The 26,421-nt window shown below is 44.9% G+C and overlaps 2 protein-coding genes across 3 annotated transcripts in view; both read left to right on the top strand.

Moving 5' to 3' along the window:
- Positions 1-295: 295 nt before the first annotated feature.
- RIPK1 (receptor interacting serine/threonine kinase 1) lies at positions 296-22,935 on the top strand (the record flags this gene model as incomplete). Its single annotated transcript, XM_080710320.1, has 10 exons — positions 296-447; positions 1,752-1,908; positions 3,814-3,951; positions 5,847-6,075; positions 8,230-8,379; positions 11,115-11,191; positions 13,392-13,482; positions 15,144-15,698; positions 19,856-20,008; positions 22,625-22,935. The coding sequence occupies 10 exons, from the start codon at positions 296-298 to the stop codon at positions 22,933-22,935; spliced, it is 2,013 nt and encodes a 670-aa protein (XP_080566446.1).
- Positions 22,936-26,102: 3,167 nt separating this feature from the next.
- BPHL (biphenyl hydrolase like) overlaps positions 26,103-26,421 on the top strand; it is a gene marked incomplete at both ends in the record, with an annotated part of 33,797 nt that continues 33,478 nt past the window's right edge. For both annotated transcript variants that reach the window (XM_080710724.1, XM_080710723.1), the window contains one exon: positions 26,103-26,200. In XM_080710724.1, coding sequence (XP_080566850.1) covers positions 26,103-26,200 — 98 coding nt within the window. The remainder of the gene's footprint in view (positions 26,201-26,421) is intronic.

The following is a 26,421-nucleotide window of genomic DNA, read 5'->3' as shown; positions in this document are numbered from 1 at the left end:
AGCATAAGTTTTTTTGTAGCCAGCAGCTTTTTTTTTCCAGTCTTCCATTATTGCCAGAAATGAAAAGTCTGAGGGAATAAAAATTATGTTCTTCTGTGATTCTTAGAAAAACAGCTCATTTTACAGGTTTATGTCTGTTTCCCAAAAAACAAAAGCACACCCAGCGTGTCATTTTTTGAATTATGATCTTTTTCTCCTGAGATGTCTTCTCTGTTTTCGTTACAGGGCACGACACTGAGAATTAAGCAGATTGGTGTATTTTGGGATATTCTGAGCATTCAGAAGGCAACCAGACATGTCGCTGGATGATATTAAGATGAACTCCAGTGACTTCCTGGAGAAGGAAGATCTAGACAGCGGAGGCTTCGGGAAGGTGTCCTTGTGTTTTCATCGAACCCATGGATTTGTGATCCTGAAAAAGGTGTACACAGGGCCCAACCGCAACGAGTAGGTTAGGGGCAGAGGTGGGTGGGTCACACTCCCCACTGGCCACAGAGAAAGGTTATCATGGACCGGGCGTGGTAGCACATGCTTGTAATCCCAACATTTGGGAGGCTGAGACAGGATGATCAGGGTTCTTGGCCAGCCTCAGCTACTTAGTGAGGTACTTTGCAACTCAGTGAGACCCTGTTTCAAAATAAAGAATAACCCGGGCATGGTGGCACATGCTTGTAATCCCCGCGCTTGGGAGGCGGAGACAGGAGGATCACACAGGTTCGAAGCCAGCCGTGTGCCCTGGCTTAAGAGACCCTGTTCCAAATAAAAATATAAAATAGGTCTGGGAGTGTAGCCTGGAGGTAGAAGGGCTTCCAGGAACCCCAGTACCACACACACACAAAAAAAAAAAAAGAATAAAAAATAGTGCTGAAGGTGTATCTCAGAGGTAGAATGCCCCTGGGTTCTATCCCCAGTACAGAAAGAAAGGAAGAAAGAAAGAAAGAAAGAAAGAAAGAAAGAAAGAAAGAAGAAAGAAAAAGAGAAAGAAAGGGTCACGGACCCTGTGTAAATAGGAGCAGCCCAAGTTTCAGGCTGAGGCAGAACCTGGTGGAAGTCTCAGTATACTAACTATGTCAAGGTTAATGATCACTCTTATTAGGGTCATTTTTTTCTAATAAGGATTATGAAGCTAGTTCATGAAAAGTTAGAAAATAACGGGAGAGAAATGCAGGTGAAGGAAATTGAGAGAGAGAGAGGGAGATGAGAGTGATGAGGGACATAATGTATATGGTAGATGTGTTAGTCAGCTTTCTGAACTGTATCAAAATACCCAAGAAAAGTAAACTTAAAGGAGAGAAGATTTATTTTGGTTTTCGGGGTTTCAGTCCAGTGTCAGCTGGCTCCTTTAAGAGTTCCAAGGACCCTTTCATTAGAGCAACTGGTGGAGTGGATTCACCTCTTTCTTTCTTGAAGTAGTTATACGAGGGCTCCCCCTTCTTTTTTCCATTGCAGCAGCCAGCACGGTCTTTTTTTCTAGGCTGTGTTGCTGTTTCTCATGTACTTTCCCTTCATTGCTTCCCATGCCTTGGGTACCACGTGCAGTTACTGGGAAGGAAGGGTATAAAGATGAAGGAGGAGTCCCTCTGCCTTCTACGACTCATGGTCGATGCCCGAAAGACAGGTGTCAGTGGGGTTCCAAGTGTGACAAAGGCGTCTGAGATGTGACGTGTTGCAGGTTCACGTGAGGCCCCTGGGCTCCGAGGGAGAAGGGCCTGGCTCTGCCCCCCTCAGCATAGCGCCTTCCATGCCCACAGGTACAACGAGGCCCTCCTTGAGGAGGGCAAGATAATGCACAGACTGAAGCACAGCCGGGTGGTGAAGCTCTTGGGCATCATCATGGAAGAGGGGAACTACGCCCTGGTGATGGAATACATGGAGAAGGGTAACTTGATGCAGGTGCTCAAGACCCAGGTAGGCACAACTTTGCCACCGCCAGGGTGTTCATGCGCGGCTTTCTGACATAAAATAGTCCCTTTGTGAATTGCTCCGCGGTTTGGATTAGCTGAAGTCATTCCCTGCCCAAAGCCTTGTCCTCTCAGTCCTCCCCAGAGGACTCAGAAGGCCCCTCTGTGTCTTGGCGATGGGATTGGCGTTTTATCAGACCTGCCAGCCTCTCTGTGAGCCACAGCCCCTGGGGTTTTAGTGCGACAGATGACAAGTATGGGGTGGTGGATGAAAGCACGCACCCTCTGACTGTTAAAAAAGATAGAATATTCACAACTGTACTCTGAGACCATTTAAGATACATTTCTTACGGGTTAAATATAGAAGATAAACCACAGCAACAATGGAGAAAGATTTAAAACAGGAAAATAAAAACTTGTTTACCAAACCCTTATACTCACACTGATATTGATATGTCCAGAATATAATTTGAAGAGTGGCCTGAGGCTCTGCATAGACCTGGAGCGCCTGATCCCAGATCACCGAATAGACGTTAATTCTCCAGCATAGTCTTAGAGTTACGTGGATCACGTAGATTTTTTTTTTCATGGTTGTAACCCGCGTGAGCAAACTTCTTTTCCTTTTATCTGTTAACGTTATTTCACACACACACTTTCATGCCACCATTCATGTATTCGGTGTAAGTAACAGTAGGACATCATATTATATGCAGTAAAAAATGTTAGTGACGTGTACTTGTTGATTCATTTAGACATTCTAGGCACTGGTCTAACAATCTTAAGTAACTGTATAAGGATCCAATCCTGAATGTAAGAACATGCCTTTTTCTCAAGGAGTTCAATCTAGACTTGCTTCCTCTACCAGATTGGCATGGATATTCATTTATTTATTTATTTTGGCATGTGTGTGGTAGTGTTGGGGATCGAACCAGGGGCATTCTACCTCCCAGCTACACCCCGAGTCCTGTTTCATTTTTATTTGGAAACAGGGTTTCCTGTTGAGAGTTCTCACTACTTACTCAGGTTGTCTTCAAACCAGACATCTTTCTATCTCAGCCTCCCAAGTACTGGGATGTGCTACCATTCCTGGATTGGTTTGGTTTTGGTTTTGGGGTTTATTTTTGTTTGTTTGTTTGTTTGTTTGTTTTTTTTTGGTGGTACTGGGATTCCTGGAAGCCCTTCTACCTCCGGGCTACACTCCCAGACCTATTTTTACATTTTTATTTGGAAACAGGGTCTCCTAAGCCAGCGCGCGCGGCTGGCTTCGAACCTGCGCGATCCTCCTGTCTCTGCCTCCCAAGCACGGGGATTACAAGCGTGCGCCACCACTCCCGGCTTGTTTTTGTTTTTGAAAACAGTGTTGCTAAGTTGCTGAGGCTAGCCTTGAACCTGCAATCCAACTGTTTCAGCCTCCCAAGTGATGGGATTACAGGGGAACACAATCATGCCCAGCTGGAATTTTTGCTTTTGCACTGCCATAAGACATTAAGCCAGGCATGGTAATGCATGCCTGTAATCCTGGTACTTGGCAGGCTGAGACAGTAGGGTTGCAGGTTTGAGGCCAGCCTCAGCAATTTAGTGAAACCCTCAGGAATTTAAGAAGACCCTGTTTCAAAATAACAAAGGGCTGTGGGTATAGCTTGGAGGTAGAATGCTCTTGGATTCAATCCCCAATACCACATCACACACACACACACACACACACACACACACCCCGAAAATTCTTTCTTCCCGGAATGGAATCTTTCTTGAAAGGAAGTTTGTGTCACAGTGACAGCAGTACTGCGGAGCATCTGCTAGGAGGAGACCCAGTGACTGTCCTTAGGCTCAGATCCCTCCACTCTTAATGGAATAGTTGTCTTGGCCGGCTTGATTACCTTCCACCCCAAAGACTTAATATCACTTGTTTCAGATCAGTATCCCCCTTTCCATAAAAGGAAGGATCATTGTGGAGACCATTGAAGGAATGTGCTACTTACATGGAGAAGGTGTGATACACAAGGACCTGAAGCCTGAAAATATCCTTGTTGACAACGACTTTCACATCAAGGTAAACCGCAATCTCTAGGCCTCAAAAGGTTGAGTAATTTCACTTCCCATTATCCACTGTAAATCCCTTCTTGTTAATGGAAAAAGGAAGTCGAGTTTTTTTTTTTTTTTAAGGCAGATGTAAGTAAACAAACAATAAATTAAGCTGAATTTCAAAGAAAATGTTTTGATGCCCCAGGGGCCAATTTGCTGCTGGTCCGACTCTCGGGCCTTGTCTGAGTTCTAAGGATTTTCCACAAACACCTCCACATCCTACTGCATTTCCAGAGAAAAAGATTCCAGGTCACACAGATGTCATGGGGAAAATGAGGAGGCACCTTGTTCCTAGGTGAACAAGGGTGAAAGTTCCCATCTCAGAGTCTAACAGAGGGAGAAAGCAGAACCTAGGAGGGCAGTAGAGGAAGGCTGGCTCAGCCTGGTGCTCCTGCGGGCGCTTCCAGACGTCTCCACCAGGGATTGAAGGACGGATGCGGCGTGATGGGGTTGGGGGAACAACTGTAAGGGAGTAACTGATGTTGTTGGGAGTAATGTCATTCAATGATGAGAAAAACTCATCCCGGGGTTTTGCTTTCTTCCTCTGTTGGACTTTGAGATGCACACGTTCATTCACCCTTGGATGGGCCTTCAGCCTCATTTTTCCAGGAAATCCATGTGACGGAGACTCCGCTCCTCTGACGATACAGGAATGTGGAGGCGTGGTGGAGAATACCTATGACTCAGACATGGCCTGAGAGATCAGTAGCAAATCGACCATTTGGTCATCAAAGCCCTCTGCTTTGAATTTAGCTGTTTTACATTTTTTATCTATTTGTTTGCTTCTATCTGCATTAATTTTCTTTTGATTCCTCTAAGTAAAGGGAAGAACGAAAGGGATCTTTGTTATGATCAAAATTTAACTAAGGAATCTGCACATCTGATTGGTTTTGGCAACTGGAATCCGAGTGCAAGAACCTGAAAGGGGTCTGATGGTGTCGCTCAGTGGTAGAGCATTTGCCTGGCATGTGTAAATCCATGGGTTCGACCCCCAGAACACCACCAGAACAAAACCCAAAGAACCTGGGAGGGAATGCAATAGTGGGAAAAGAACTTAATGCCCACAGCATCCTGCTTTTGATACTGTGAATCTTGGACAGATTTTTATTTCAATGTCTTTAAGGTTTTTTGAAATTAATAGCTGATCTCTTATATCATGGATTAAAAATCTGTGAGGTTTGGGTAAGCCCATGCCATGATCTACCCCCAAGTACTTGCTTGTATTTATAGAGACGAAAGTGAAACTGTCCCCTATGAGTCTCCGATTCTTTCTTGCGTGTAATGTTCTGTTATTTGCCCTGTCACTTCCTGCTTTGCTGTGTCTCACCATGGTGTTTTTCTCTGCTTTTCTGTCTTTTTTTCCCCCTCTCCTACTTCCTCTATCATCTCCTCTTAGGTTCAGGCTACCAACTCAGAACAAGACCACAGTGCTTCTCAGTACGCCTTTGGATCCTAGGAAGCTCACATCCATGGGAAACAGAAGGTGCAGTAACTAGTTTCCATCTGCTACCTAAGTCCACTAAGAAGAAAATAACATTATTTTTCCCTCTAGCCCCAGAAACAGCTGAAAACATATGCAGACTAATGCAATTAGGTGTTGTCAGAAGTGTCTTCTGCTTTTCTCTTCCCTTTCATTGCATAAGAATCAAGAGACCATGATTTCGTGTGAACATTTCATGGGACAGATTTTCTAGATGAATGAGGAAATACTTAGTTTCTGAGTCTGTTCAGAAGCTCTTTTCAACCTGTGCAGAGCAACCACTCTGTGCCTCACATCTGTTGGATAAGCCCCAGGTTTCAAGCCAAGTCGGATTTGCCCGCAGCCTTGATACAGCGATCTCACTGGTATAATCTCTTTTGCAGATAGCTGACCTTGGTGTCGCTTCCTTTAAGACGTGGAGCAAACTGACTAAAGAGGAACATAACGAGCAGAGGAAAGCGAACAGCACCTCGAAGAAAAATGGGGGCACGCTGTACTACATGGCCCCCGAGCACCTGCACAACATCAACGTGAAGCCCACGGAGAAGTCGGATGTCTACAGCTTTGGCATACTACTCTGGGCCATATTTGCAAATAAGGAGCCGTATGAGAGTAAGACGTCTGTAGACGACTGGGGTTTTGATAATAGTCAAAATGGGGAAATGAAATATGGCCTTCAGGGAGATGAGTTAAGATTTAGAATTGTTTGTTTATTTAATGGCAGACTCACCTGCTAGACTTCAGTAAGTTTCATGAAGGTTAGTGCCACGTCTGATTTATCCACTACCATCTTGTCGGCAGCTCCACACACCCTTCCTGGAACGTAGTGAATACTCAGCAGATTTTTGTGGAATGAGTGAGCTATTCCCGTTTAGGAATCAGAGATCCTCAGGTGACTAGGAGTCTTGATAGTGTCTCTAACCATGGCTAGTGCTGTACAATTCCAGGTTCCTTCCTGGACAGGAAACTCTGTTCATTTCTGCTTCTGAGGACTTAGCCTTTCATACTATAAGGCATGCAATTCATGCTTTAGTCCATCCACTTACTGCTCACTCAGTACCCACCCTGGGTACTTGAGTCAGCGCCGGGAACACAAAGATGGGTGCATCGTGGTCCCTGCAGGAGAACAGTTACATACGCAGTCATCCTTCAGTTTGTTAAGGAGGTGAAATGGACATTTTCACACACATTCTTCCTGGGCGGTTATTGGCGTCCATGGCTTAATGATCATTTCTTTTGATCGTGCCTCTGAAATGTCTTTCTCCGGCTGTGGCGTAGGTATCCATCTGCTTGTTATGGAAATCCATTAAATATGCCACAGGAACTTCTAAATTAACATTCCACAAAACAGATCCCTAAGTTCACAGATTTTTCCCCCTGTAGCTCTCCTACCTTTGCTCTTCCTATAAAGCCAGAGAGTGGTGACGCTGCCTGTCTGCTGAGTCCCCCACCGGCAACCTCAGAGTCCTCCCAGACCCAGCTTGCCCCTCGGCTCACATTCAGTAAGACTTCAGAAGCTATGAATTTGAGATACACACATGAGCTGAGATATATCTATTGGGGGGGATATTTCTTTGTTTGGTACTGAAAATTAGACCCAGGGGTATTGTACCTTCAAGCTATTGGTACTGTATACCCCTGATTTTTATTTTTTCTTTTGAAATAGGACCTTGCTAAGTTGCTTCAGTTCAGACCCTACTCATCTCTGATGCAGGTTCCTCATGCATCCCTTCAGCCACATGGCAGCCAAAATAGTAACCCTAACAGGCAAAAAATTTAAATATTTAAAAATCCTCTGACACCCCCCCCCCGCCATGGCCTTCAAGATAAAGCTCAGATTCCTCAGTAGAGAACCTGAGGCCTTTACGAGCTGACCTTTGCGTCTCTCCCTCACCTCATGCCCTGCCTCTCCCTTCTTTGGCAGTCTGCCCAGTTGTACCCAACTAGGAACTGCAGGCATGCATCATGATTTTTGTAACCCCCATTCTTTTCAGAGCCTTCTTCCTGGTCCCGGAATTCTCCTCCCCTATTCTTTCCTGGATAGCTCTTGCTTCGTTCTCTGGGCTTAACAAAACCTTCTCAGATCTTCTAGTCATGACTGTGTTACCAGAACCCTCTTGTCCTACTTTGAGAATATCAACTATTGCTCTATTTTTTAACTTGCCCTCATTAAACTAGGCTTTGTAAAGGCAAGGCTGTTCTGTATTTGCCTTTGCGTTAAAATCTGGGGACTGTCATTGACTTTATGCAGCATATAATCCTTTTTTTTTTTTTTTCCCAAGAAAGTAGCTTTAATTTAATTTTTTTTTTTTTTTTTTTTTTTTTTTGCAGTACTGGGGATTGAACCCAGGGGCATTCTACCTCCAAGCTATCCCTCCAGCCCTATTTTTTTATTCTTTATTTTGAAATAGGGTCTCACTAAGGTGTGGATGGCTTCACTAAGTAGCTGAGGCTGGCCATGAACCCGCAATCCTCCTTTCTCAGCCTCCCCAGTACTAGGATTACAAGCGTGTGCCATCACACCTGGCTTTTGACTTGAATTTCATCGTTCAGAGGCAGAAAGTAAAATGTTCGATCACTGCTACAGTGACATACGTCGCCTCCTTGTCATAGGCCGTCAGGCCCCTACGGAATGAGGCAGCTATGCTCAGAGCATACCCTAGGCAGAGACCAATTAGCAGTATTGCCCACGTTCTGTTGTCTTCCTGCCTGAGAGAAGAGCAGGACCAGAAAGGCCCAGCTGAAGGGCTCCTCTTGGTTTTATAGATGCCATCTGTATGGAGCAGATTTTAATATGCATAAAAGCTGGGAACAGACCAAATGTGGATGACATCATTGAGCACTGCCCAAAGGAGATCATCAACCTGATGGAGCGCTGCTGGGAGGCCAGCCCGGAAGCGCGGCCAACGTTTCCTGGTAAGAGCATCTTTTATGACTCCGTAGGACACAACCCACGGGGTGACTTTCCCCAGTAAGAGGATCTCAGGAATATGCCGGAGGTTTCAGAAGACCACGCACATTGTACTTGTGGTTGCAAACTGACTTTCTAGATTTCAAATATTTTGTCCAATGAAAAGATGCAGCCTGTGACCCCACTACCTGGGAGGCTGAGACCAGAGGATGGCAGGTTTTAAGCCTCCTTCAGCCATATAGTGAGGTCCTCAGCAACTTAATGAGAATTTTTTTTTTAATTTTAAAAATAATAAGCCGGCCGTGGTAGTGCACGCTTGTAATCCCGGCATTTGGGAGGCTGAAAGCGGAGGATCGCTGTTTGTGGACAGCCTCAGCTGCTTAGAGAGGCCCTTCGCAACTCAGTGAGACCCTATTTCAAAAAATAAAAAAAACTAAAAAATAGGACTGGAGGGGGTGTGGCTCGGAGGTACAATGCCCCTGGGTTCCATCCCCAGTACCCCAGTACCACAAAATAAATAAATACATAAAATAAAATAATAAAAAGACAAAAAAATAAGGCTGAGAGTGTAGCTCGGAGGTACAGTGCCCCTGGGTTCCATCCCTGGTACTACAAAATAAATAAATAAATAAATAAATAAATAAATAAATAAATAAAACAAAAAATAAAAAAGCACAAGGACATATAAGATCTTCTCGTTTGTTTGTTTGTTGTTGTTGACCTTCTTCTTTTTCTCCTCCTCCTTCTTTTTAATTTATTATTTTGTTGTGTTATAATTTGCATAACGCCGGGTGTGGTGGTGCACATTTGTAATCCCAGCGCTTGGGAGGCTGAGACAGGAGGATCGCCCAGGTTCAAAGCCAGCCTCAGCTACATAGTGAGGCTCTCAGCAACTTAGTGAGACCCTGTTTCCAAATAAAGTATAAAATAGGTCTGAGAATATAGCCTGGAGGTAGAAAAACTCCTGGGTTCCACCCCCGGTATCACCAAAAAAAAAAAAAAAAAAAAAAATTTGCATAACATGAAGTTTAACATCTCAGCTCTTTTTAGTGCAATGGCGTTAAGTCCATTCACACTGTTGTGTAGCCGCCGCCACCATCATCCATCTCCAGGAATTTTTTTTATCTTTCCAATGGAAGTATAGCACTAACTCAACGTTCCCCTCTGTAAACCCTGGCAACTGCCATTCTGCTTTCCGTTTCTGTGAATTTGACTAGTCTGGCTACCTCATACAAGTGGAATCCTAGAGTATTTGTCCTTTGTGTCTGGCTTATTTCACTGAGCAAGATGTCTTCAAGTTTCATCCGTGTCGTAGCACGTGTGTGCTCCACACTGTGTTTGTCCAGACAGCTGGTGGTGTAGCTCAGAGGAAAAACACCCTGAGGCTCAGTCTTCCAGGAGAACAGAGTAGAATAGTGGTCACTAGAGTCTGGAAAGAAAGGAGAGATGGGAGACAAAAAGTATTTTAAGATGGAGAGGAGGAATTAGTTCCAGTTTTTTATAGCACAGGAGGGTAACTATGAGTTAAAATGATCAATAATATATTTCCAAAGGACCAGAAAAGAAGAATATGAAATTCCCAATATATAAAAATGACTAGTATTTAAAGAGATGAAAGTTCTTATTGCCCTGATTTGCAATACTATATTCATGTACCCCATAAATACATATAGATATTATATCTCAATACAAATTTAAAACAAAGTTCTTATTTTGGGATAACTGTAAATTCATACACAGTCATAAAAAGTAAGAATGAAGAGATCCCATATATACTTTGCTCGTTTCCCCCCAATGATAACATCTCACACAACTACAGCACTGCATTTCCCGAGATCTCAGCACAGACGCTGTTAGATTCAAAGCATCTCTATCACAAGGCGTGGCCTTTCTACAGCCACACCTGTTTCTCCCCAGCCCCACTTCTTTCTGCACCTCTGGCAAACCCTAATCTATCCTCCATTCTTAAATTTTTTTTTGTTTCAAGAATGATATAAATATAACCACATATATAGCCTTTGGGGACACCTGTTCTCCACTTGGCATAATTCTCTAGAGATTCATCCATGTCTTTGTGAGTATCAACAGCTCATTCCGTTTTTACTGTGGGGGAGTTTTCCCCAGTGTGATTCACTACAATTTAATTATTCACTCTTTGTAAGACTTGCTTCCACTTTTCGACTATCGGGACTAAAGCTGCTGTCATGTTTTCTCAAGCCCCGAGGTCCCCAGCTGGTCTACCTTTCTCTCTCCTCCTTCCAGAGGATCCATATATTTGTCTTCCATATAATAGCCAGGGTTTTTTGTTATACTCAGCAGAAGAAATAAGAAAAGGAATATCTACTCTGTTTTTCTAGAATTGGAAGTTAAATTTTCTTTTAAGGCTAACAGCTTTAAGCCTTTACCCCCAACTCTTATTCTGAGAATCCCATCTTATCAGAGGGACAGAAAGATGGAGTTCACTCATTCCGGTCAACTTGGAGGTCAGCACCAGCCCGGGCAGGTGCTCGCCATCAGGAGGAGACCGTGCTAGTGTTGTTCTAACTCTTGTTTCTGTCTGCTGGTGTTTGCTCATTTTTGTAGTATCTTTGTTAGAGTCAGTGGTTTGGAGTTTCTATTTTTATTTTACCACTTTGCCCACAGATGGAGGTAAGTAATTCAAAGACAATAGATGGCTAATATTTTGGTTATATTTCAGAAAATGCTTAAGAAATTTAAAGGACTATTTTTTTTCATATAGGCATTGAAGAATTGTTCAGGCCTTTTTATGTAAGTCAATTAGAAGAACGTGTAGAAGAAGATGTGAAGAATTTAAAGGTAGGTAATATAGTCGATGCTCAACCTATTAGCATATCGATATATTATCAGTCACGAAAACCAAAGCAGTGTGATTTATTAATGAGGTTTGGGGTAAAGTAGGTTATTGAACACATTATTAGCTCTATGCAGATATTATGTTGGCAAACGGGACCCATTCTTCCATTAAAACTCATGAAATGAGAGAAAATATGTATAAGAATATCGAAACAAAAATACATCACTCGAAGAGAAAAGAAAGTACCATAAGTGGGTCAGACATTTTGAGGAATTCTTAGAAAGCAGAAAAGCAGCAGAATTTATCTGCTGAGTCATATAACAGGAAAAAGCAAATTCCAACCCCAAACATAATGCTGAGGGAGGAGTGTGGGAGGAGCAGGTGGACACTGATGGGAGAGTCATTTGGGAACCATATTTCTGCTCTCTAGAAAAGCTGGCTCCTCCCTGTCCTCCCTTGTGCTGAGTGACAGACGGCAGCGCGTCGAACGCTGCAGGAGTGCTTGGTGCCTGGGGTCAGAGAGGTGTGTGCAAGTATAGATCCTCACATAACTCACAGAGATGGTTTGAAGGTTCATCCATTTTCTAGCATATATCAAAATGTTATTTCTTTTATGGCTGAATAATATTCCATCGTATGGACACAATGCACCTTGTTTATCCAGTCATCTGTTCGTAGATGTTTGGGTTGTTTCTGCCTTTTGGCTCTTGTGATAATGCTGTGAACATTGTCATACAAATGTCTGAGTTGCTGCTTTCAATTCTTTGGGGTATATACCTAGGAGTAGAAATGATGGCCCATATGTAATTATATGTATAACTTTTTTTGTGGTACTGGGGTTCCTGGAAGCCCTTCTACCTCCGGGCTACACTCCCAGACCTGTTTTATATTTTTGAAACAGGGTATCTTACACCAGCGCAGCTGGCTTCGAACCTGCGCGATCCTCCTGTCTCCGTCTCCCAAGCGCGGGGATTACAAGCGTGCGCCACCACGCCCGGCCCTATGTATAACTTTTTAGGAGCCATCAAACAATTTTCTAGAGCAGCTGCACCATTTAACCCTCTGTACCAGCAATGCACAAGGATTCTAACACTTGTATTTTTCATTTGTTTTATTTTGGCCATTCTAGTAAGTGTAAAGTGGTATCTCGTTCGGGTTTTATTTACATTTCCCTAATAATGATGTTGAGCATTCTCATGTTCTTAGTAGTCATTTGTACACATTCTTTGGAGAAATGTCTATTCAAGTGCTTTTCCCATTTTTGAACTGGATTGCTTGTTCTTTGTTATTGAATTGTAAACGTTCTTTAGAGAGTCTGTAGGTTCATCTCTGATCAATTATATATGATTTGCAAAAATTTCCCCTATCTCTGGATTGATTGTCCTTTCACTTTCTAGACATTATCTAGAAAGTGAAAAGGTTTAATTTTGGTGTGGTCAAATTTATCAATTTTCACTTGTGGTGCCTGTGGTTTGGGTGTCTCATTCAAGAAGTCACTGCCAAAACCGACATCATGAAGCTTTCTAGGAGTTCTCCTCTTCTTTTCCCGACCCCCAACCCTGGGTACTGGAGACTGAACCCAGCATGCTCTACTCCTGAGCTACAGCCCCAGCCCCTTTTATTTTATCTTGAGATAATACCTCACTAAGCAGCCCAGCCTGGCCTTGAACCTGTAATACTCCTGCCTCAGCTTACCAAGTAGATGGGATTCAAGCAATGTCATGGAGCCTCTTGGTTTTTCTCTAAGAGTTTTTAGTTCTCACATCTCAGTTTAGGTCTCTGATCTATTTTGAGTTAATTTTTGCATATGGTATAAGGTAAGGATATATATATATCCTCTTTGAATAGTCCTGGAATTCTTGTTCCAAATCAATTGTCTATATATGAGAGGGTTTATTTCTGGACTCCCTAATCAGTTCCATTGATTTTTATGTCTGTGTTTATGCCAGTATCACACTGTTCTAACTACGAAAGCTTTGTAGTAAGTTTAGAAGTCAGGAAATGTGAGTCTTCCAACTTTGTTCTTTTGCAGGGTCATCCTGGCTATTTGGAAAAAAATGTTCATTTTTTAAAAAAATGTCTATTGTTAATAAGATTTGTGTGAAATTTCTGTCCTCTGAAAAGTTCCACTTTTCTCATAATTATTTTCTGGAACTGAGTATTTTCTGCTGTTTAAGTGTGTATTTGTGCTCTTGATTATAGAAAGAGTATCCACACAAAAATAAAATTTTGGAGAGAATGCAGTCTCTCCAGCTTGACTGTACGGCAGAACCTCCAAGCAGGTCCAATTCAGGTAACTTACCTTGTGGCTGAAATATCTATTTATGTGTTTATTTGTTTACTCATTCATTCATTCTGTTCTCTAAAATACTGCACAGACCATGTAGGGAAGAGGAGAAAGTATACAATTAAATACCTGCCTTAAGGGAATTTATAATATATCTGGGGGTCTAATTACATATCTTTGAAATGTTAAGCAACATTGTGCTTGCCAAAATCATAGAATGTTCTGAACACAAGAAGCCTGATAGGTCTGATAGGAGGAATATGACAGTTCAGGAGAAAGAAAGGGACACGAGTGGGAGAAAAGACAAACTGATTTAGAGTACGGAGAGGCTGGTCTCAGGTGGCACCTGCCCGTAAGCCCAGTACTTGGGAGGCCGAGACAGGAGGATCGCAGGTTCCAGGCCAGCCTCAGCAACTTGGTGAGTTCCTCAGCAACTCGGACCCTGTTTCAAACTACAAAATCAAATGGGCTGGAGGTGTAGTTCAGAGATAGAATGTCCCTGGGTCTAATCCCCAGCACCAATAAAAGCAAAGGGCGGGGGGGGGGGGGAGAAGAGAGGAAGGCCTCAGATTCAAGCAGGAATACTTCTCCCATGATGCCAAAAAAGAAGGCAGAATATAGTAAAGCAGGGTATGAAACTTCTGTCTCTTCTGGGGCAAATTATTTAACCTTGTATAAACCTTATCCATCAAATAATAATAATTGCTCCTATTTCCATGGGGCTTTTACATAATGACAGAATCCATGGGGAGAATTCAGGACAAAGCTGCCATCGGTCTCCACCCTCACTTGGTCTATGGCGGCCACTGCGTTCTCTCTCCAACCCGAGTCCCTTTCATCCCAAGATTATGGCTTTCTTGTTTTGCTATAATATCCATGTTGATCACCTGTAAAACTTACAGAGAGAGGACAATCCACCAAATGTTTGTTTGTTTTCCCAGTACTAGGGATGGAACCCAGGGGCATTTGCCTCAGAGCTACACCCCCAGTCCTATTTTTTAGTCTTTTTTTTTTTTTTTGGTGGTACTGGGGTTCCTGGAAGCCCTTCTACCTCCGGGCTACACTCCCAGACCTATTTTTACATTTTTATTTGGAAACAGGGTCTCCTAAGCCAGCGCGCGCGGCTGGCTTCGAACCTGCGCGATCCTGTCTCTGCCTCCCAAGCGCAGGGATTACAAGCGTGCGCCACCACGCCCGGCTTTAGTCTTTATTTTAAAATAGAGTCTCACTAAGTTGCAAAGGGCCTCACTAAGTAGCTGAGGCTGTCCACAAACCACAATCCTCCTGTCTCAGCCTCCCAGATGCTGGATTACAGACGTGCACCACCATTCTCGGCTTACCAAATGCTTTTTACTTTTCTCTCCCTGGTTTTTAGTTTCTTTTGTTGCTGTTGTTTTGTTTTTTGTTTTGTTTTTGTTTTACTTTTTTTTTTTTTTTTTTTTTTTTTTAGTGGTACTGGGGTTCCTGGAAGCCCTTCTACCTCTGGGCTACACTCCCAGACCTATTTTTTATATTTTTGAAACAGGGTCTCTTAAGCCAGCGCAGCTGGCCTCGATCCTCCTGCCTCTGCCTCCCAAGCGCAGGGATTACAAGCGTGCGCCACCACACCCAGCTTGTTTTACTTTTTAATGTTTCATGAAACTCGCATTGATTCTTCTCTGCTATAGAACAGCCTGGTTCGCTGCACAGTTCCCAGGGACTCGACATGGGTCCTGTGGAGGAGTCCTGGTTTTTTTCCTCCCTGGAACACCAAGAAGAGAATGAGCACATCTTGGAGCGCAAACTGCAGGAGGAAGCCAACTACCATGCTTTTGGCAGCCGTATGGACAAGCAGGTGAAACAGCAGCTCTCACGGAATGTGGCTTACAACAGAGAGGAGGAAAGGAAACGGAGGGTCTCTCATGACCCCTTTGCACAGCCGAGACCCCAGGAGAATCTCCAGAATATGGGGATAAAAGGTCCTGCTTACCCCAGCACGGCCAGTCGTGATAATGGAGTACACCAACCAGTGGGTCTAACCAGCCACCCCCAAGTACCACTCTGGGACAGTGTATTACATCATCTGCCTGGGTTTGGAGTGAGATCATTGGACCCAGGAGCAGCAAGGGTTCAGTATGGGTCGAATCCAAGCCAAACCCCAAGTTTCTACAAAACTCCAGTGCCTGAGACCAGCCTGCCAATAGGCATGAGCACCCTTCCGTTCTGCTCCTTACCGTCAACAGGTAAGCAGATCTTTAACACTCACAGTCTGCTGGGCGTGGTGGCTCACGCTTGTAATCCCCGCGCTGGGGAGGCGGAGACAGGAGGATCACGCTGGTTTGGAGCCAGCCTCACTGGCTTAAGAGACCCTGTTTCCAGATAAAAATATAAAGTAGGTCTGGGAGTGTAGCCCTAAGGTAGAAGGGCTTCCAGGAACCCCAGTACCACAAAAATAAATAAATAAAATAAATAGCACTCACAATCTTACCTTTTTTACTTTTCTGAAAATGAAATCGCCATTGTTAGCTTTGTTGAAGACTGTAAGTTATTGATGGGGATGAAGGACTCTTCAGCTGCCAAATACAACTTGCCACCTCTGGTCTCTTCAGAACACTTGGTCTGGAAATATTTCATTTTGAGCTTGGGGATATAGGTCAGTGTATAAAGTGTTTGTTCAGAGTGCATGAGTCCCTGGGTACAATCCCTGACATGAAAGAAAGAAAGAGAGAAAGAGAAAAAGGAAAGACAGGGAGAGACAGAAATAAAGAGAGAAAGAAAGAGAAGGAAGGATGGAAAGAGGGAGGGAAGGAGGGAAAGGAAAGGGAGGGATAGACACACATAGAGCCTTGTTATATTTTCTTTCAAAAGGACAGAGTCTCTAAAAATTTCCTATGGAAACATCCTAGGTTTTTTTTCTTCCATGGGTTTTATTCATGGAATATAAAGTCTATGGAATTCAAAATACTGGATTAAGCATTAATTGGGATGTATGTCATATATAATTATATAAGTGACATATATTTGCTTCCTTTGTATCTGCAACGAAAATATTTCATAAGTATCTCCTTATCACTTCATTCACTCATAATTAATTCAATAAAAATTTCTAAAGCACTTCCCACTTGGCCTGGCAGTTTTCTAGGAGCTGGAGAGGGCTGACAGCTCACAGACAGCTTGCGCCCCTCCTCTCAGGGAGCTCCAGCCCTGTGATGGAGGAAGGCAGGCCGGAAGCCAGCATTTCATGCGTCTCTGTTTGAGTAACCCAACCTCACCAGCTTGGTGCCAGAAAGCCCTTTCTGCTGTCACATCTGGTCCTGGTTCTGGAGCAGTAGGCTCCGGCTCCGCAATGGCTCTGAGCTGCTCTTGAGCAGGGGAGGAGGACCTCGGTCTGCAGTCAGGAATGCAAAGACCTGCACTGCTGCCCCTGAGGATGATCCCACAAAGTACTGACTTAGTCCACTGCAAAGTTAACTGATTATTCTATTTGCATTTGTTATCACCCAGTAGACTTAACTCTGCACCAAATCTGAGTTTTCCAATTTGCCTTGCCATATAAGGAGGGCATGTCTGAACCATTAAGTGCAAGAGGAGAATAAGTATTTCTTCATTTTGAGGATAGTTCTCAGGACCTTTTTATTCAGCGTACTACGTGTGTGTGTGTGTGTGTGTGTGTGTGTGTGTGTGTGTGTAGGGGGGTGGTACTTGGGATTGAACCCAGGGGCATTCTACCTCTCTACCTCCGAGCTATACCCCCAGCCTTTTTTATATTATTTTTTATCACTAAGGTCTCCCTCTGTTGCTGAGGCTGTCCTTGAACCTATAGTCCTCCTGTCTCAGCCTCCCACGTACTGGGATTACAGGCATGCAGCACCCCACCAGCTTCGGAGCGCCGCTTTAAGTGAGGTTAGGAAAGGCCTGCTCGACTCAGGGGCCCCGCGCTCTCGCCCTGTCGGTGCCACTCACCGTCTATGCGACTTTGGACAAGTCGTACAAGTCGTTTTGCCTCTCCAGGGCTCGTGACCCTCAATTGAAAATGAAAATGCTGCTTTGGGAAGTCCACCTAATGCCTGCTCTCCTGTGTCTCTAATAGCACATCAGTGCTGCATTTGCGACTTTTATGGGTTTTCTAGTAGCCAGACTTGGGCAGGAAAGCAGCAGAGAGCTGATTCAAAAACAGGCTCCAGGGTGGATAAGTGCAGGGTAAAATGCTGGCACTGAGGGTTCACAGGCCCTCTGACTTAGCCTCTCTGGAAGTCAGAGGTTCATACAGGCCGTTAGTTACCAGAGTGTCCACGTAAATTGGGACAGTGTGCTCCGAGGACCGAGTGAGATGAGACAGTTTAACACTGTGCCTGATATTGTATACAATAAGCGGCCAGTAAATGGTAGCTGCCATCAGCAGCACCATGGCTATCATTACTAGTAAACATCACTTATGCTTGGAGTGGTGGCACGCAGTGCTTGGGAGGCCGAGAGGAGGATCGCAGGTTTGAGGCCAACCTCAGCAACTTAGTGAGACCCTTTAGCAACTTGGTGAGGCCCTGTCTCAAAATGAAAAGGGCTAGGAACGTGGCCTGGAGGTAGCCTGCATCCAATCTCCAGTACCAAATAAATAAACAAATAAATAACTATAAACATGATTTACAAAAGATGCCGCCTTTAATACAGCAGAGACGGTAGCCACGGATCATTTAGTAGGATCCCAAGAACCTCAGCCTCAGTACCTTCCAAATGCCTGGCAGGTACCGGGCGTGTACGCCATATGTTCCTTTCATCCGTCAGTAGAGAAGATGTCTAGTTTCCTTGGTTTCACTGGACAAATAACAGTGGATTGGCGCCTCCCTCAGTGTTGGGCCAGATCGCTGTGTGAGGTGCCTGGAGCTAAGGTGCACTGACCTCCGTCCTTAGCAGGTGCTCCCCAGCAGCGAGGGCGGGGTGCTGAGGCTGGGTTGGGATTGCGGGACAGGCTCACGGAAGGGTCTTTGTTACAGTAGAGAGAACAGGGTGGGAGACGGCGGAACAGGCAGAGACAACTGGAGCAAAGGCAGGATGGCCAGGATGGGGGCGGGGAGCTGGCAGGACTGGACTCCAGACTGGAGCGAGGGAGGAGGAGACGCGGAGAGCTTGGGTCAGGGCCAGCGCGCCTGGAACGCTGAGCCAGAGGTTTGAAATTGTTGTAGGAAGGAGCAGGAGGAGCCCTTACGGATGTTTGGGTGGCGGCCATTCCCCTGGGAGCGTGGCGGAGCCTTGTTCTGTTCTGCACCCGCCTCTGCCTTCTGTTGTGGTGGTCCCACATTGTTTTTAATTGTGGCAGAATTCCTCAGATTCCTAATACATCCAATTCACCCTCTTAGTGGTTTCGAGGTGGGCAGTTCAGAGACACTGAGGATGTCACGCTGTTGACAGCCTTCCCGACCACCCGCCCCCAGAAGATTCGCATCCTCCCAAGCTCCCCATTAAGCTCTAACTCCCACTCCCCACCGCCATCCCCGGCAACCAGCCGACTACTTTCTATTTCTGTGAATTCCACTAGATATCTTTTATTTCCTTTTTTTTGGGGGGGTACTGGGAATTGAACCCAGGGTCATTCTAGCTCTGATCTACACCCTCCGGCCCTTTTTATTTTGAAACAGGGTATCCATAAGTTGCGGAGGCTGACCTCAAACCTGCATGATCCTCCTGTCTCAGCCTCCCAAACACTGGGATTACAGGCGTGTGCTACTGCATCTGGTGGCGAGTTGCCTCTTAAAGTGGAGCCTTATGTTGTTTGCCTCCTTGTGACTGTATACTTAACTTAGCAAATGTCTTCAAGGTTCCTGTAGTCCCAGCATTCAGGACTTTGATAACAGCCTGGGTAACATAGCAAGACCTTGCCTCATTAAAAAAAAAATTACTTTTATTAAAGCTAAGAGTCTGATGAATGTATATATTGTATTCTGTTTATCCATGCCTATGTTGATAGGCATTTGGGTTGCTTCTATCTTTTAGCTATTGTGAATAATGCTGCTATGGGTATAAAATATTTTTGCATTTAATCCTTTTAGGATAAATATCCAGAAATGGAATGACTGGGTCATATGGTAATTCTACATTTCGATTTTTGTGGAAACTCCATACCGCTTTCCACTGTAGCTGTGCTATTTTATGATCCTCCCCAACAGTTTACAAGGGCTCCATTTTCTCCACATTTGTATCGACATTAGTTTGTTTGTTTGTGGTAACCATCCTAATGGTATGAGGTAGAGTAGCCACATTTTAAAGAATAAAATGTTGAAGCGTAGCATAGGACAACTAGTTTAACTTAACATTTGGAGTAAAGCCCTGTTCCTTTACCATTGCCGTATTTTTTTCTCTTGCTCTCAGTCCTGAGGTACTTACCTGCGTGTTTCTCTCTCTTCAGATGAGCCTATTAAATATGTCATACACAATAGTACTGGTGTTCAGCTTGGAGAATACAATTATATGGATGTCGGTGGAATGAGTTCACAACTTCTAGATCACACACGCACACATCTGAAAGAAGAGTTGCCTTCCAAGTACCAAGCTATCTTTGGTAAGATGCTCTTTAAGGACCCTGTGTTGGGCTGGATATATAGTTCAGGGTAGAGTGCTTGCCTGACATGCACAAGGGCCTGGTTCAATGCCTAACACATGTGCATGTGCACACACACACACACACACACACACACACACACACCCCAGTGTCTAGCAACCTTGGATTTTCTTACTTGAGAGATGCAGTAGAATCTTAAAATTTGTCTGATGATTCTCCCCGAATGTCTACTGTAATTGCCACATAATTCCTTTGTTATTTATTTGTTTCTTCATATGGGGTTAATCACAGTATCTAACCCGTGGCTTTGTTATGCAGATTACATGAATCAATATGTGTAAAGAGCTTAGAATACTGACTGGCTCATAGGAAGGTCTATAAAAGTGTTAAACTTTGATCATCGTTAAATATCACTGTTCCACCTAAGAGAAGCAGCTTCCTGGGGTCCTGCATTAAAGGAGATTTTGTAAAAAACAGAAGCCTATGCCCTTCACAGCACCTCTAGATCAAAACAAGAGGGCCTTTTCTCATTGGGGTCTACTATCCAGGCCCTAAGGTTAACCCTAAGGGTACAGCTGGGACCACAGCCGTGAGGGTAGACAGTGAATAAGAACCCAACTTCCTGACTAACTTTGTGGTTGTCAGGTGTTGTTTTTTTCTATAAAGGGCCAGAGAAGCCAGGCATGGTAGTGCTACCTATAATCCCAGTACTTGGGAGGCTGAGACAGGAAAATCACAGGTTCAAGGAAAGCCTCAGAAACCCAACAAGGTCTGTTTTCAAAACAAAATATAAAAAGGGCCAAGGGTGTAGCTTGGAGGTAGAATGGCTGTGGGTTCAGTCCCCAGTACCACAATAAAATAAATAAAAGGGCCAGATAGTAAATATGTTAAGCTCTCTTGGCCCTGAGGTTTCTCTTGGAACTATTAAATTCTATTACTATACTACACAAAAGCAGCCACCGACAATACATGAATGATCATGGCTGTTTTTCAATAAAACTTTATTTATAGCTGGTTGTGGTGACACACACTTGTAATCCCAGTACTTGGGAGGCTGAGACAGGAGGATCACAGGTCCACAGCCAGCCTCAGCCACTTAGTGAGGCCCTTTGCAGCTTAATGAGACCCTGTTTCAAAATAAAGAATTAAAAAAAAATAGGGCTGGGAATGTAGCTTGAAGCCCAAATACCTTTGGGTTCCATCCCCAGTAACACACACACACACACACACACACACACACACACACACACACACACTTTATTTATAAAAACTAAAAACAAAAATATCTACAGAGATTCTTACCCTTTTTTTTTTTTTTTGGTGGAACTGGGGCTTGAACCCAGGGACATTCTACTTCCAAGCTATACCCCTAGCCCAACTTTGTATTCTTTACTTTGAAACAGGGTCTCACGAAGTTGCAGAGGGTCTCACTAAGTAGCTGAGGCTGGCTGCGAACCTGCGATCATCCTGTCTCAGCCTCCCAAATGCTGGGATTACAAGCGTGTGCCACCATGCCTGGCCTTAGAGGTTCTTAACTTTTGAGGGCCAAAGGTACCTTCGAGAATCTGCTGAAATCCAGGGTTCCTCTCCTAAGAGATTGACAAGATTTGCCAAATATCTTGGGAGGTTCTTGAACTGCTGACATCCAGTGGCGGGAACGGGAACCACATTGCTGTGAGCTGTGAAAAGAACGGAGGATGAGGGGGAAAAACGCGATGACTTTTTCTTTGTTTTCAGCTTCCTGAGGTAGGGTGAGGATCCAGAATATGGTTTGCTTATGATGGTGATGGTATATTTTTGTTTCCTTGATTATTTTTTGTGAAGGAGTCATGAGATGAAACCAGTAGAAAGAGAGAGTTAATAACTATAGGAGAAGAAGGAAAATAAAGGCAGAGATGGGTCTAAAAATGGATCTTGAAGAGTATAGATACTTGCTAGGCGTGGTGGCGCACACTGGTAATCCCAGCGTTTGGGAGGCTGAGACAGGAGGATTGCGGTGCACAGACAGCCTCAGCTACTTAGGGAGGCCCTTTGCAACTCAGTGAGACCCTATTTCAAAATAAAGGATAAAAAATAGGGCTGGAGGTGTAGCTTACAGGTAGAATGCCCCTGGGTTCCATCCCCAGTACTGCAGAAAAAGAAAAAAGAATATAGATACTTCATCCCTGGAGAAATCAGGAGAGGCACTGTAACTGAGAGAGAGCTTCAAGGACACTTGAAGGTCTCAGTGTCCTTAAAGAAAGTGTTGAGTGAGGAGGGCCAGGAGTGGAGTGGCCTTGAAAACCTCCCAAAGGAACAAAAATTTTTCTCTCCCCATTATATCCAGTCTATCTTAAACAGGGCTGTGGTCTAGGGTTGACTTGAATACCCTGCCTGGTAGGCACTTAAGGGTTTGGTTCACAAAGCCACGAGCTGTGGCTTGGATGCACCTGCCTCAAGGAAGGGGTGCCCTACTCTAAGTCACTCAGAGACTCCACCCGGGCCAGCAGGCATGGCAGGTGTCACTCAGTGAGTCAGTAACTCTGTAATTAAGAAGTCATTGTTACCTTCACTTTACCTGGGGTTTTCAGCAAATGGGTGATAGCCTGATCCCGTCTTCTCTTTTCCATTTGGCAGATAATACCTCTAGTCTGACTGAGAAACACTTGAACCCAGTCAGGGAAAACCTGGGAAAGCAGTGGAAAAGCTGCGCCCGTAGGTTGGGCTTCACCGAGTCACAGATCGACGAAATCGACCACGACTATGAGCGGGACGGACTCAAAGAAAAGGTCTACCAGATGCTTCAAAAGTGGCTGATGAGGAAAGGCATCAGGGCGGCCACCGTGGGGAAGCTGGCCCAGGCGCTTTACCTGTGCTCCAGAATAGACCTTCTCAACGAATTGATACGCATCAGCCAGAATAACCCCGGAGGGGCTTCGGCACCATGACACAAACCCCTGGCTTAGCAAGCTGCCCCCCGCAGCGTTCAGAACCCAGCCCTCGCCAGGATGGGTTCCGGGTCTGCCTCAGTATTATCTTCTACATTCCAGAGCTGGAGAATGCAAGAGAAATACCTGCAGCCAACAACCCGCTTTCGGGAAAGTGTAAGCAGAAAGACCTCTTAAAGCCCAAAAAATCAGTCCAAAAGAAATCCTAACTGGTTCAAAAATGGGAGAAGAGAGGTATTCTCATCTCAGAAGATCATTTTCTTACCACTCATACCATCACCTTCCTTCATGCTGTTTATTCAGTTTTCTCAGGTTTGTGCTCAGTGAGGAAAACAAAGAGAGAAATAAAGTAAAACAATTTTCTTATTTTGTGTTCTCTTCGACAGATAGGCTTGTAACCAAAGTACAGAAAAAATTTAAGTTCTGTTCTTTTTTTTTTTTCTTTCCTTTTTTGTGATACTGGGATTTGAACCCAGGGCAGTTTACTTCTGAGCTACACTCTCAGCTCTATTTTATTATTATTTTTGTTTTGTTTTTGGTCGTACTGGGGTTTCTGGAAGCCCTTCTACCTCCGGTCTACACTCCCAAACCTATTTTATACTTTTTTATATTTGAAAACAGAATCTCTTAAGCCAGCGTGGCTGGCTTCGAACTTGTGGGATCCTCCTGTCTCTGCCTCCCAAGCGCAGGGATTACAAGCGTGCACCACCACGCCTGGCTTATTTAATTAATTTTGAAACAGGATCTCACTAAGTTGCAGAGGCCTCACTAGGTTGCTGAGGCTGGCTGTGAACCCCTGATCCTTCTCTGTTTCAGCCTCCCAAGTACTAGGATGACAAGCGTATGCCACCACACCTGGCTCAGATAGACTTTTTTGTAAGACAAATAAATTGTCCCATAGTTAGGGGATCTGGTAACTCCACTATTGAATACTATATCAGTCAGCTATGGGCTGAGAATTATGTGCAATCCCACTCTATTATATTAGACTAAAAATTAATTTAAGAGACTTTAAGGGATGCTAAAAACGAGCAAATAAATAAAAGGAAAAAAAAATCACTAGATTTTCCTGGCAGTTGTTACAAGGAACTGCTACTAATTATAACTGCTATAAAACTTGTTTAATTTTTTAAAAAGTACTTTCCTACCATTCTGGTACTTGCTGCATGCAGTTTCCCATCCTGTGTGCCGTAAAGAGGGAACAGGAAAGTAGGAAACATCGATCCCTTCAGCCCCACGTACGACTAACCCTCGGTGCTGATCACTGCCAAGTCGTTTCCTCAGTTTACCCTGTGTGCCCTAGTGTAGAGATATGTTCATTTGTTTATATGTGCCACAGTGTTAAAGAGAGAAACAGAGAACAAACCTCAGAGCCCGATCATTGTCCTTCTGGCACACAGCCTTCCAAAGCCCACCTGAAATGCAGGAACAAATGAATGGACCCTGGAACAGGACACTGAAGCCCACGCCAGCCATTGGTCATCCTGCAGGCACTTTGCTTCCTGCAGGATTGTCATTACACTTAACTCTCCAAGTAGGGAGGGAGAGAAGGGCACAGTCATGGTCTGTCAGGGGTCAGAGAATCCGGTGTCTAGGTCTGATAACAGTATTAACGGTTCTGATCTCGACTTTCCTCCAGCCTCAGCAGACAGATAACACAACACAAAGTGAAGCCGCAAACCAGGGCTGGTCAGCTTGGGGTCTATTGGCATCTTGAGCCAGCCAATATGGGGCCTGGGGGTTGCTGTCCTGTGCCTTGTAGGATGTGTGGAAGCATCCCTGGCCCCCAACCACTGAGGGCCAGTAAGTACTAGTTTCCCTCTCCTCTTGCCCCCGCCCCAGGCTTGATAAAATGTCCCTAGACACTGTCACCACTTCCCTGGACGGGCAGTCAGTTGTGAATAGTACAGATATGAAGTGCCATGATCTCTGGCCAAATGTGCCCAGGCTCTCTACTGAGCCGCCACACAGCATTAACTCATGAAGACTATCAGGGAAGGGTGTGGGATGATTTCTAAATGGGGTTTTGTGCTTCCTTTCTAACGCTATTCTAAATTCTCTTAATTTCCAAAGAAATTTCATGATGGGTGTTCAGAGATAAAAATAAAATGCAGTTTGATTTTTAAATAAAATGTGACTGTTTGACTCTTAACAATGCTGACTCATAACAATGCTGTTACGAGCACTGATGTACAAATATCTGGAGACCTTCCTTTCTATTCTTTTGGATGCATATAAAAAATCAATTGTGGGATCACAGGGTAATTCTATATTTAACTTTTTTTTGGGGGGTGGGTAACTGGGGATTGAACCTAGAAGCTTTTTACCTCTGATCTACACCCTCAGCCCCTGTTTCTTTTTTGAAACAGGGTCCCACTAAGTTTCCCAGGCTGGCCTTGAACCTGTGATCCTCCTGTCTCAGCCTCCCAATTACTAGGATTACAGGTGCACCACCACACCTTGCTTATTTTTAACGTTTTTTAGGAACCAACATGCATTTATCCACAGTAGCTGTGTCATTATTATTCCCACTAACAGTACAGAAGAATTCTAATTTCTCAACAGCTTGACCAATACTAATTTCTGGGTCTTTAAATAGTAACTATCCTAAATGGGTATAAAGGGTATAAAGAAGAAAAAATAGATTCCACTGCCCCTAAATGAGAATGTACTTCATCCCAATCAGCCACAGAGCACGAATTTCACTTATCCCTTGGAGGCCCCACCTGAATGCCCACCCAGTGAGGGCAGGATGCCCCTCCCCAGTCTCACCTCCCCAGGGGCTTTGGTCACCATGGTAACCTGCAAAGACTGGTCGGTGCTGGCTGGAATTTCTGCCCTGGAAGCCAGAGCTATCACTAAGAGGATGCGATCTCCCCAGGGTGCTGGCGGGTTTCAAGGCGAGATGGGCCTGGGGGTCAGCGGTCCAAGCGGTGAGAAGTGACGTCTAGAGTGGCGAGAGGTGGTTTCCAAGCTGGGAAGGTCTGGGGCAGGGCCTGAGCCAAGACTAGGCTGGACCTCGGGGGCGGGGCTTTGACGCGAGGCGGAGTGGGCGTGGCTTTGATGAAGGCGGGGCTTGTGGTGGAGGCGGGGCGGGGTGGGGCGAGCCTGGAAGGACGCGTAGTCCGGCGCATGCGCGTCCCCGGCTGCAGCAGCAACCTGGGACCATGGCGTCGGTGCTGTGCGGCCGAGGCGGGCTGCTCCCGCGGCTGCTCCTCTCGCCTCTGAAGCCCGGGATTCCCGTCACCCTCGCGGCCGCGATCGGGTAATGGCGCCCTCCCGCGATCGCGGAGCCTCAGCGTGGTGCGCTTGGGGACCCAGGAGGGGCGTGCTGCCCCAGGTGGGCCGGGCGGTGGGCGCGGCCTGGCCCTCATCCCCCAGACCCCGCACTGGGAGCTCCTCCGCCAATCCTGCGCCCCAGCTCTGTGACTCCAGAGCCTTAGGGGATTGGGGCAGCCAGTGTGATCTGAGTCATAGCTCAAATCA

This window comes from Muscardinus avellanarius (assembly GCF_963383645.1).
Source record: "Muscardinus avellanarius genome assembly, chromosome: 14".
Classification (NCBI taxonomy): Eukaryota; Metazoa; Chordata; class Mammalia; order Rodentia; family Gliridae; genus Muscardinus; species Muscardinus avellanarius.
Note: the sequence above shows the minus strand (reverse complement) of the source record. Positions and strands in the feature narration are given on the sequence as shown.